Source organism: Marmota marmota, unplaced genomic scaffold (assembly GCF_001458135.2).
Source record: "Marmota marmota marmota unplaced genomic scaffold, marMar, whole genome shotgun sequence".
NCBI classification, from domain to species: Eukaryota; Metazoa; Chordata; class Mammalia; order Rodentia; family Sciuridae; genus Marmota; species Marmota marmota.
In genome coordinates this window covers 21,047,528-21,059,798 of record NW_025999982.1, presented here as the reverse complement: position 1 = coordinate 21,059,798, position 12,271 = coordinate 21,047,528, and the positions used below count along the sequence as shown (strand labels likewise).

The 12,271-nt window shown below is 32.2% G+C and overlaps 1 protein-coding gene across 3 annotated transcripts in view; it reads right to left on the bottom strand.

The window, feature by feature from the left end:
- Positions 1-497: 497 nt before the first annotated feature.
- Tinag (tubulointerstitial nephritis antigen) overlaps positions 498-12,271 on the bottom strand; it is a 76,814-nt gene continuing 65,040 nt past the window's right edge. The window contains exons 10-11 of one of the 3 annotated variants that reach the window (XM_015487946.2): positions 10,815-10,860; positions 498-711 (exon numbers count right to left, since the gene is read on the bottom strand). In XM_015487946.2, the coding sequence (XP_015343432.1) occupies positions 577-711; positions 10,815-10,860 (181 nt within the window). In that variant the 3' untranslated portion in view covers positions 498-576. Of the gene's footprint in view, positions 712-10,814; positions 10,861-12,271 lie in introns of those variants that run through there. The other 2 variants (XM_048805523.1, XM_048805524.1) reach the window with 2 other exon arrangements.

Genomic DNA, 12,271 nt, shown 5'->3' with positions numbered 1-12,271 from the left:
TAAAGCTTCAATGATTAATGAAAAGAACAATTGCAACCATCAATTTTCTTCTCTGCTTCCTCCCATTTTCAGCATGTCTGGCTTATCTAATCAGGGTAACTTTGGACAAACAACATAAAAATCCCCACACTGAAAATTAAGATGATATAATGCTCAGAAATTCAGGTCTTGGTTGTACTGCCATTGACTACAGATGGCTGTGCTCACTTACAGACCAGCCTTACTTCTTTATTTACTAGTTTGCCATTTAAATGGCAGTGAATTATTAAGAGATTATATCCTTTCCTAACCATTATTATGTTTTTGTTTGTTGCTATTTTTGTTTGTCTGACTATAGAGAAATAAAATCACAATTAGATGCAAATTAGTGCCAATTTAGCTTACTTTTAAAAATCTCAAGCAGTGAACTGTGAAACACTTGTGATAAAAGTGTATTTATTTTTCNTGTGCGCGTGCGTGTGTGTGTGTGTATATATATATATATAATATATATATAGTGAAGACACAAAGTTCCACATTGTGAAACTTCAATTTAAGAAGTTACTTAAATGCATGGCCTTATGGAAATTTAATATGTTATGGTTCATCTGAACTTGTCAGTTGGCCCCAAGCTGCGATAATCAACTTTTCAATGTCAGATTCATTTACTCCACGAAGAATCCTAAAATAGCCATTCTCTCCCCATGACTTTCCCCAGGAATTGGCAGCAATCTAAAGAAAAACAAAAATTGAGAATGGTGAGTTTAATACCTTGGTATCTTTAAATTCTATCTATAAAAACACAGGAAACTCATATGTATCTTTAACTGCCTTTGGCATTAGAGACTATAATAGCTAAGAACCTAAATGTTGCCAAAATAATAATAAAACAGTTTTATTACTAATGCTTTATCAGTATGGGCATATGTGTGTAAGCTGGCAGAAGCTAGAGCTGGTGTGACTTAACACATGCTTGAGAGTTTGAAATGCTACATCAGAGGATGACATACAAACTACAGATACAGAAGTATTCACAACCATGTGCTAGGCACTGGAAGACCAAAGAAATATGATTCTGTGTTCAGAGTTTATAATCTAATAAAGGATAGGCAACATAAGGCTAGTGGTAAGGAAGAAATGAGCATCAAGTGCTATGGAAATCAGTGTAAATGCATCTCAATTATTTAGATAGTTCAGAAAACCCTTTTGGAAGAATTGCCACGTGAGATGCACAGTAAAGCCTAAATATAAATTCACCAGATTAAAAAAGGAGAAAGGGAGGTTCTGGGGAAAGGAAACAATAAAAACACAAGTACAAAGCATGAAGCAGCATGAAGTAGTGAATTGAGGTAATGAGCTTGTTATAATTAGATCCTAAGACGGAAGTCAGTTATGAGGCAGAAAGGGGAGGTAAGGATATTGATACTCAGAGACAGTGGTAAAGATGATGTGAAGTCATGAGTTCTTCCCAACACAGGAGGAAGATGGGCAATTTTATGTTTTTATTACATTGTCCTATATGATATGAGGTAGATGGATTTAAGAGAGAGACAGAACAGGGAGACTAGCTTGCAAATGCCTATAATGCTTCAAATGGGTGAGCAAATTGGGGCAGGGAAATTAGAGAAAGTATTTGAGAAAACTTCAGAAGGTAAAATCAAAAGGTATTAGCATTTTTTCTTTTATTCTTTTTCTTTTTAAACTATGATGATGGTTAGAGAGTTGGGATAGGTCCAAGATATCTCGTGGATTTAAAGCTTGAGTGAGTAAGTACATGTTGGAGCCAAGACAATATGGAGAATATCATGGAGGCCAAAGAAATGTACCAGAGGGAGTTAGCTGACCACAGCTTAATGAAACAGACAAGCCCAGAAAATCAGAGACTTTACAACAGCTGCCACACTGGCTCATATTCACTTTGCACTAGGCCTAAAATGGAATAATGGTCTAGGGCACAATCTACACTGATATTTTCAAGGCATATGCTGGTGCTTTGAGCTTTCTCTATTTCTCACCACACAAGAGAGGACAGATCCATTCAACTTCAAAAATTGTCATGACAACATTGCTTTAAGAAAGAGCAGATTACCATCAATATTTCTTTTTTAAGGTTTGACTCTTTGCCTCCTTAATCAGCCCTGACACCTTATGGAACACTCGCAAAGATGTGTCTAAAATTATGAATTCAATTTACCACTTCAAAGATGAAATGGACTTTGAATAGCTGGAAATGGGACAACATCAAAGTGTGTGAGAGCTTTAGCAACAATGAATTAAACTAAATTACAATTTCCATATTTTCTAGTCAGTACCAATATACATATTTCCAAAGGCCAGGAAGTAAAATAAAAATAGTCACAACCTAAGATAAAATTCTAAGAATATTAATATTGTTCAATTCTTGAAACTGGAGATTATTGACATCCCAAATTTATCATTACGTCTTTGGCAAGTCTGGGAAGGGTATCAGAAGGTTTTTTTAAGCAATTTTGTGCTACTGAGAGCTAGCAATGGATTTGCAAAAAAGTAAACATAATGATAAAGAATGTGACTTTGTAATTTAGCCCTAATAAAAGGCATCTCAAGACTTATATTTCATTTATTCATCTTATCCTTCATACTCTCATCCCTTCCCTTTCCTTACCTGTTTTGTTCATTTCTTTCAAAAGTCTGAATCTGTATTTCATTATAGACACTTTTGCACTGAGTTGTAGCGTAGTCACACGTATAAAGTGCATTAATCTCGAGTGTACAGTTTAGTGAATTCATACCCATGTTCATGAAGTTTATGCCTGTGTAATCTCCACTCATGTCAAGATATAAATAATTTATAGTGCCCAGGTCTACCATGTTACCTTCCTATCATCATCTACCCTCCTCCTTCCTATCACGTGTACCTCTCCTTGATCTTTATAGTACTGAATAATGCAGTATGTACTCTTTTATGCCTCAAAAATGTCTCTGAGATTCATCCATATTTTGGAATGTCCACACATTTCATTCATTTCATTGTTGTATATTTTCATTGTGTGACTGTATCACAGATTTCTTATCCTTTCTCCTGTTGATAAACAATAAACATAAATACACCATCTTCATATTCATCAATAGTACGTGAGTTCTTGTTATGCTCTACCCTCACACTTGGTATTGTCAATCTTTTAAGTTTTACTAATGTAGTGTTTGTATAGAGATATCTGTGTTTTTAATTGGGATTTCCCTGGTACCTAATAAAGTTGACCATATTTTCATATGTTGGCCATTTGGATTTCTTCTTTTATAAAATTCCTGTTCAAAGCTTTTGTCTAATTTCTATTTAATTCTTTTTGATCTTCCTACATACTTGTAAGAATTTCCATATATTCTATATGTGAATTCTTGCTGGATATCTTTCTAGGCAGGTAGGTAGGTAGGTAGGTAAGTAGACAGACTTTCTCTTGTCTATGCTTACCTTTACTATTTCAAAATTCTGTATTTGAAATAGGTGTTCTTATTTTAATAAAGTCTTTTAAACCTTTTCTATAAAGTTAGTTCATTTTGTGTCCAGTTTATGAGAGGATTGTCTAATCAATACCATTAATGTATTTGCCTATGTTTCCTTTTAGAGACTTTATTAATTTGCAAAAACATTTAGGTAATATTATCCATCTCAAATTGTTTATCTGTATATATTCTAAGTTAGGAAAACTGTTTAGTTTCTTTCACATACATAAAATTTCTGTAGAAAGGCATGGGAAAGTTGGCTCATAGGTCAGCCGAGCCAGTGGCCTGTTTCAGTATAGCTCATGAGCTAAGAATATTTTTCATTTGTTTATATTTTAAAGAGTTAATTTTTTTTAAGTCAAATATGTGACAGAGACTATATGTGACCTAAAAGCCTAAAGTATTTACCAGCTAGCAAAATATTTACCAACAAATATTTTGCAGATTCCTGTGCCGGCACCATTTACTAAAAATTATCTCTTTTCTAATTTGAGATACAATGGTATTTGTTGTTAAAGAAGTGACTATATTTTGTGCTTCAAATCTGCATTATTTGTTTTATTACATCAGCCCATTTCTCTATTATTGTGTTGATAGAATGTCTTCTTAATTACTGAGGTTTTACATTAAACCTTGAATTCTGGTAGTCTAAATCTTCCAACTTTATTCATCTTGACTGAAGTCAACTTAGGTTAAGATTTCTTTAAATTTATAGATTGACTTGGTGAAAAGGAACATGTTAATATAGAACTCTCAATTATGAACATGGTATCTTCCTTCTATCTACCCTAGTCTTTTTTTAATTTCTCTCAACACAGTAAAAATCTTACACAAATTTCATTGGAGTATTTCCTAGAATTTTAAGTAGTTATGCAACTTTAGACAGTGTTTATTTTCTATTTTGATTTACAATTGTTTCTTGCTACTATAGAAAAATAAAATTTATTTTATGTATTTACCTAACATCCAGAAACATTTCTAAATATGCTTCTTATTCCCAATAATTCATTTCTATATTTTTTTGCATTTTTCACATATATAATCATATCATCTGCAAATAATGTCAGTTGTATTTTCATCAAACTTTTCCTTTATTTCTTTTCCTTTATTTCTTTTCCTTGCTTAATCCCGTTAGGTTGAAACTCCAGTGAAATATTGATGGAGGTGATAATAATGAATGTCCATACTTTACTTTGCAATGATAAAAGCATTTAGTGTTTTATAATTAATTATGATATTAGTTTGTAGAGTTTTATAGACAGACTATAAGACAAAGGAAGTTCCATTCTATTTTTAATTGGCTAATTTACATCAACCCAATTAAAAAAATTCTAGATCATGAATGAGTTCTGTAGTATACAGAATTTTAAGATGGGCCCCGAAATTCCTGTCCCTGGTGTACATTACCAGTATGGTCTCTTCCACTTTGATGTGAACAGGATTTGTATAATACAATGGAATATATTATATGTATTTTGTGATTAGATTGTTATTGCAAAGTTTAAGATATGATTCAAATGCCCCCAAAATTAACTGTGACTTAACCAAAAGGGAGATTATTCTGCACATGCCTAACCAAAATTTAGTAAGCCTTTGAAAAATCCAACTTGAAGTCAGAAACTACATTTTCCTAATGTTCTAGAAGATGTAACCTGCTGCTTTGTGAGAATATCTATAAAGGGACCACATGAAAGGAACTTCGATCATCCTTCAGGATCTTAAAGTAGTCCCAGCCAGCAAGTAAATGAGGTCTTGATCCTATTACCATAAGAACTGGATTCTACCTACAACGTGTAGCTTAGAAGTGGACCTCAAGCTTGAGATGGAAAAAGCACCCAGTCAACACTCTGATTTTATCCTTGTAACACTCTGAGTACAGGACCCAGCTAAGTTGACTGGACTTCTGACCCATGGATCTCTGGGATGATAAAGGCATGATATTGTAAGCTTCTATATCTGCGATCATTCTTTAAACAATAGAAAACTAATTCAAGTGCTGACTTTTATTATTAATTCATTGTATGCATCAATTATGATAAATATGTCTTTCCCCCTCTTTGTGATTATGTGGCAAAATAAATAAATTTCAATATTTAAAACTATCTTTGCATTCTAGAGATGAATCTCATTTGACAAAATATAGTATCTTTTAATATATTTCTCAGTGCAGTATTTTGTTTGCAATTCTGTGCTCCTAAGAAATATCAACTTGTAATTTTCCTCTTTTGTACTGTCCTTTTCAAGTTTGATATTGGTGTTATGTTGGTTCATAAAAAGAGTCAGGGACTCTTCCTTATTTTCTGTTGCTCTAGATATAAAATTGGTTTTATTTGTTTCCGGATGTATGGAAAATTTTGCCAGTAAAGTATGTTGAGTCTGAGTTTCTTTACATGATTGCTAGATAGAATGGAGTTGTTTTTTTTGTTTACATCAACCCATAATTGTTAATGCTTTCTATTTTCATCTTGTAAAATTTTGATATGTTGTGTTTTCCAAAGAATTAGCCATTTTATTTATATTTTCAAAGAGATCATCATAACTTTTTCATAATATCCTCTTATTATCTATTTACTATTTATGAGTATACAGTAGTACTTTTTGTTCATCTCTGGGTTAATTTGATTTCTCTCTGTTTCTTTTTTAGTTTTCCTAAGAATTTAATCTTTTCAAAGAATCAACTCTATTTTGTTGATTTTCTGTATTACATGTCTGCTTTCTTTCTCATGAATGTCTATTCTTAACTTTATTATGTCTTTCATTCTATCTTGAATTTGTTTTAGCTTATAAAATCAATATTTAAATCTATTTTTTTAAAAATACACCAATGTGAATATTTCTTATTTTCTAATACACACATATTTCTATTAAATTTCATAATGCTTTAGCTAAATAACAAAGTTTGACATGGCATATTCTGTAAAATTTCAGTCTTTTAATTAATCAAACTTGCCTTACAGCCTAGCACGTGGTCAATAATGTCAAATATTTCAAGTAAACTTTAAGTTTTCTTAAGAGAAAAACTCTGTTTGGGTTTCTGGTTACATAAAATATCTAATTATTTTTCCAATCTTCTATATCTTTATTTAGGTATTAGTTGCTTTTTCTATGAGAGACTGAGTGTGTTAAAATATTGTATCTATTTCACTTTTGTTCTGTAAGTTTTGCTTTATAGTTTTTGAAACTGTTATTTCGGCTTTTGTTTCTAAATGTTTTAATTTTGATTTTATGTTGAAGAAAACTGTCACCAGATATAAAATTCTAGGAAGACAGGTATAATTTCATCATCATTATCATCATCATTGTAATTGATGCACTTCAGCCTGGTCATATTGGTTTGTTGTTGTTTTTTGTTTTGTTTTGTTTTTTAAAGATTGAACTCAGGGCCATAGACCACTGAGCCACATCCTCAGCCCTACATTGTATTTTATTTAGAGACAGGGTTTCATTGAGTATCTTAGGGCCTAGCTTTTGCTGAGGCTGGCTTTGAACTTGCAATCCTCCTGCTTCAGCTTCCCGAGCTGCTGGGATTACAGGCTAAGGTTGCTTTTTGAAAGGTAAAAGCATTATATTTTTTAAATTGGGATATTTTAAATTTTTACTCTTTATCTTTTATTTTGAACTATTTGATTGAGACATTTTGGAGCACAATTTTCTTTACTTCTCTTGCTTGGAGTTTATGGAGCTTCTTGAATCCTTTGTGTGATATCTTTAGTTTTAAAAAACTTTGCTAGTAGGGATTCAAATATTAATTCTGTCTCCCTCTTTGTATTGTCCTTCTGGAACTATAATTATATGCCATTTTAAACAATTTGATTGTGTCCAACCTATATTTTCACATTGTTCTGGATTTATTTTGTTCTTCATTGTATATTTTCTTCTGTGTAATATAGTATGGTTATATCTCATTGAACCTTATTTAGGAGCATTAATTCTCTGTGCTATTTAACCCATACTATGGAACATGGCATTAACAAATTCAAGAATTCATTTAAATTTAATTAATTGATTAAGTAATTTTGGTACCAAGAATTGAACCCAGGGGTGCTTAACCACTGAATCACATCCCCAGCCCTTTTTATCTTTTGAGACAGGATCTCACTAAATTACTTAAATCCTTGCTAATTGCTGAGACTGGTTTTCAACTCGAAATCTTTCTACGTTAGCCCCCTAAGTCACTGAGATTACTGTCATGCACCACTGAAAAATAATTTATTTGATTTAATTTTTTATTGATCAACTTGTCCATCTTTTCATTTGTATTTTCCTTAATTTTTATAATGTTATTTTTTAAAGCCTACATCAAAACATCAAAAATATCGTCTATTACATTTGATAGTTTTTAATCTTCATTATTGGTCACATTTTTCTTCTTCATGTGTCTCATAATTTTTAAATGTATACTAGAATTTTTTATGGCAACTTAGAGACTGCTTTTAAATTTTTTTTATTTTATTATTATTTTTAATGAAAAGAAGGCTAGCACTTTCTTCCAGGTACATATTTCAAGGGATAAATCACCATATCTGTATCATCAGGAATTCAATAAAGTTAGGACTGGAGAGAAGCTTTTGTCCATAGCTGGTTTTAAATGTTTTATGGGTATGTGATTTTTTCTAGGTTTTTCAGGTAAATCTGTTCCCAGGCTTTGTGATGCTGCAGGAGATTTCTCCCTGCCTTTCCATCCCTTAGCTCCTCACTCTATTCTCTCACTCAGGAAATAGTCTCTGGGAAGAAATGGCTGTGTGTTTGGGGTTCCTCTGGATTCCCATCCAGCTGGATTTTCTTTCTCTTAGAAGTTTTCTCAGCCTGTTACAAACCCAATTCTCAGCTTAAGCCCCGACCTACTAAACTCTCCCAAGACAGAAAAACTCCAGATTCATATCTCTCATTTCTTTTAAAACACAAGTTTGGAAAACTATGCTGTTATTATTTTCCCAATTAGTGGAATTTATAGCTTGTTGTTATTTATTATATTTTATTCAGCAATAGAAGCCATCCAATTATTGTATTATAATAAAAAGCCTATGTTGTAGGTCTATTTGTAAATATTTTGAAACATCTGTGTATAAGTGGGAAAATAAAACTTGCCTGAGTTTCTTAGTGCTCTCGCAAAAAGTCCTAGACTCGTGACAAACAAAATGTATATAATATAAAAATAAGGAATGTTTGCTTTCACTTGTCTTAGAAATATTTACTCTCTGCATGCCAGGGAATTAAATCTACAGTCATTTGTCTAGTTAACTAATCTGATCTGAAGAGATATTGAAACTCCTCTTATCTCCTCTACAGAGCTAAAGAGAGCACAAACAAGGTCCTAAATTAAGCCCCAAGGTGCCAGAAGTACTGGAACATTATCTGCCTTAGTATTTACATGTCAGAAGGGAGGAAACCCAGTATTTGCACACATTATCTGGAGTTTATCTAGCTCTCAGAAAGACATATTTATGTTTCTAAAGGTGAGGGTGAGAACACAGTATCCTTTCCATCACATCCTAATAGAATAAACGTTTTGTTCTTTTACTTTGGGAAAGGAGGAAACTATCTTTCTTCAGTATACAGCTGGAGATAATCCATTGTTCTCTGTCCCTCAGTTACAGGACACCTACTGCTAGCTTCATATAGTATTTTCATCTGCTCTCATCACATCACTTATATGACTATTGTGTGGGTACCCATAATGCAATGCTGTGATGCTCTTCTTCCTATTGATCTGGTTCTACTATCAATTACAAATGCTTTGCTTATGATCCAGGTGTTTGTGTGTGTGTGTGTGTGTGTGTGTATGTAGGATAACATCTCAGACATTTTACAACTTTTTTATACAGCAGTTCTATAATAGTTAAATATTTCATATTTTCATTAAATCACTCTTAAGTTTCACAACAAATTAAGATTATGTTAATGAATGGACTAACTTTTCTCAAGTGCGCAAAACTATTCACTCACTCAATGACTATTGTTCATATTCCCACTGTGTGTCACCCTAATTTTGCCCTTGGGATACATTGCTGAATAAGGCAAACACGCCCCTACTCCAAGATGAGTATACATGACTATGCAATGTAATAGAGGAAGAATCCATCCAAATGTGCAACATAAAAACTTATTGCAAATTTCTGTTTGATTTTTATATTCCTACAACTTACATTCAACAATTTATCCAAAAGACTCACAGCAGAAGGAAATCCTGCTTTCACCCCATGAAGTAGTTTTCTTTGAAAAATGCTTGATAATTAGTACTTCAGAATTGATAGTAGCTACAAAAAAATGATTGAAAAGGACAGTGTGTAGGTATGTAGTAAATATATCACAGTGAGCATGAGCACAGATGTGTGGTGGGGGGTGGGATACATATACAACACCTATGAGCTCTGGTTAGAAATTGTCAGAAGATACATTATTTGAATAATCATTATAATTTTATAATCATTTATATTAACCATTAGACATTAATTGTTATCTACTAAAAGTTTTATTTTAGTGAGAAAAATATTTTTAAAATTTCAGTTTTTGTGTAAAGAATCTTTATACTTAAAACATAATAACTTCATATATCAACCAGACAATTATAAGGTATGGTCACATACTTAAGGGATTAATTATGGGAATTACTTTATTATGAAATCTACCAAATTATTCTGGTGAGTATGCATACTGATACCCAGTGTTTTGTAAGCTATAGTACACTTTGTACTGTGTATTACAGGTTGTTAAGAGAATTACACTTGCAGCTATTGACAAGTAACATTACCTAGACTTTATACTATTTCTGCAATGAAAGTAAATAAAGACTTGAGAAAATTGTCCAAATTCATAATTAACTGAATGCTTGCAATATCACATTCCAATATTTTTTCAAGTTACTTCTTACCTATACAATTATGCTATTTTTGAGACTAGACATTGGTTACTTCTCAATAAAGATATAAGTGTGTGTTATAATTAGCAAAAAAAATTTAACTTCTAGAAAATATATATGCATATATAGTACTATATACTGTATATGATATAATATAAAAAGAAATCAAGTTGATTGGCATGTGTATATGCATATATGAAAAAAGCTTAAGCATTATTTTAACATATATGACAAGGAACAAAAAGTTGTCCTATTGATTTTCAATTTGAAAACAAAATATTGATTCTTCTTGTACAATTTGAAATAAGAAGACTTGAGGAAAACCCTCATTATAGTGTAGATGACTGCAGTGAACTTTGTGTTAGAGAAAACTCTAAAGTTATGAAAAACAGAACAGAGACTTAGGATGTGACTAGATAATACAAAGCAGAGAGCAGAGGGACCCAACAGTCTACACTTCACAGCAGAAATTCAATTAATAAAAGTTACATACCCAAAATTTTTCTTTCTTCTGATGTGCTCCTCTCAGTATGCCCCATCTACAAACAATAGTAGTGTTGTTATGAATGTTTTATTTGTATGCAGTTTATTGTCATTTAACTTTCCTTTGCCCCACTCTGTTTTACAATGAAGATGTTATCATTGCCCTGTGGGAAGTCTTTGTATAACTTTCCTCTTTATTCTAACATCATTTATGTGCACATAACAGATTCATCTATATCCAAATACTTTGAAATATAATTCATTGACCAAAAGAGAGATATCCTAAGGCAAAGGGGTACAGTGATTTTCAAGTACTTAAATATTGCCCCCTCTCTATCTAGCCCTCTGAAATGCTATCCTAAAAGAAATAAGCAAATAAAAAAATCTTGAAGACTACTGATGAAAATCACAATGGAAATGTAGATGATTGTTATAGATTAGGAACTTTATATAAAATATTTATATTTATGTATTCTTTAATTAACTGATAATACGCCAAATTTATGTATCCATCAATATATAGTGTGACTATTGAAACTTATGTTTCCAGTATTAATTCATTTTCATTTCCTTTTTGTTTTTTCCAGGTACTGGGAATTGAACTTGGGTGCTTTACCACTGACCCTTTTTATTTTGAAACAGTGTTTTGCTAAGCTGGCTCAACTTGGGATCCTTCTGCATTAACCTCCCAAGTTGCTGGGATGTACCTTCCCTTCGTGCCTGACAATACTGGTCCATTGTCAGTGTAACATATAACAGTTCATAAAGAACCTAAACTTTTAATATTTAATTCTATTAAGATAGTAAGGTAAGTATTATTCACATGTTCCATTTACAGAGATAATGGACATTTATCCAAAATCACATAGTAGGAAATGTTAGGCCAGGAACCCTATCTCATGTTCTTGTTAACATATTATATTGCTCTTTTCCTTATACAACCTCCAACTGCAGTATGTCCTAAACAACATTGATTTTAATGGAGAAAGCACATTGAGTACCACCTTCATGGAGTTTGAAGTATTGTGAGAATATAATTAATTCTGCCATTTGTCATCTCATTACCTATTCCTAATATCCCAAATCCCATCATCAGAGTTCCTTTGCACTAAACTATGACCCACCATTACACTACAACCATTCCTAGGAGAGATACACTTAAAAATGTATTTTTCAATATGTCAGTTTGCTGAAGTCTGTCTTTGATGGAATTTGGAATAGAAAGATGGTATTATAGCAAAAAGTTACTTTCTAAAGATGACAGGAGATCTTCTGAATCCTTTATCATAAAAGCAAAAGAGACAAAAAAGTGATAGGATGGGAAAACTCTAAAGACAAACTTTGCACAAATTTCCTTTGTCTTGTTTCTGATACGGAGTGATAACTGTACTGATCACATCTCTTTTTGTGTTTTACTACACTGTTCAAAATGTTCTGGGCAGCTTGTGTAAGTCGGGTTTGGTTCAA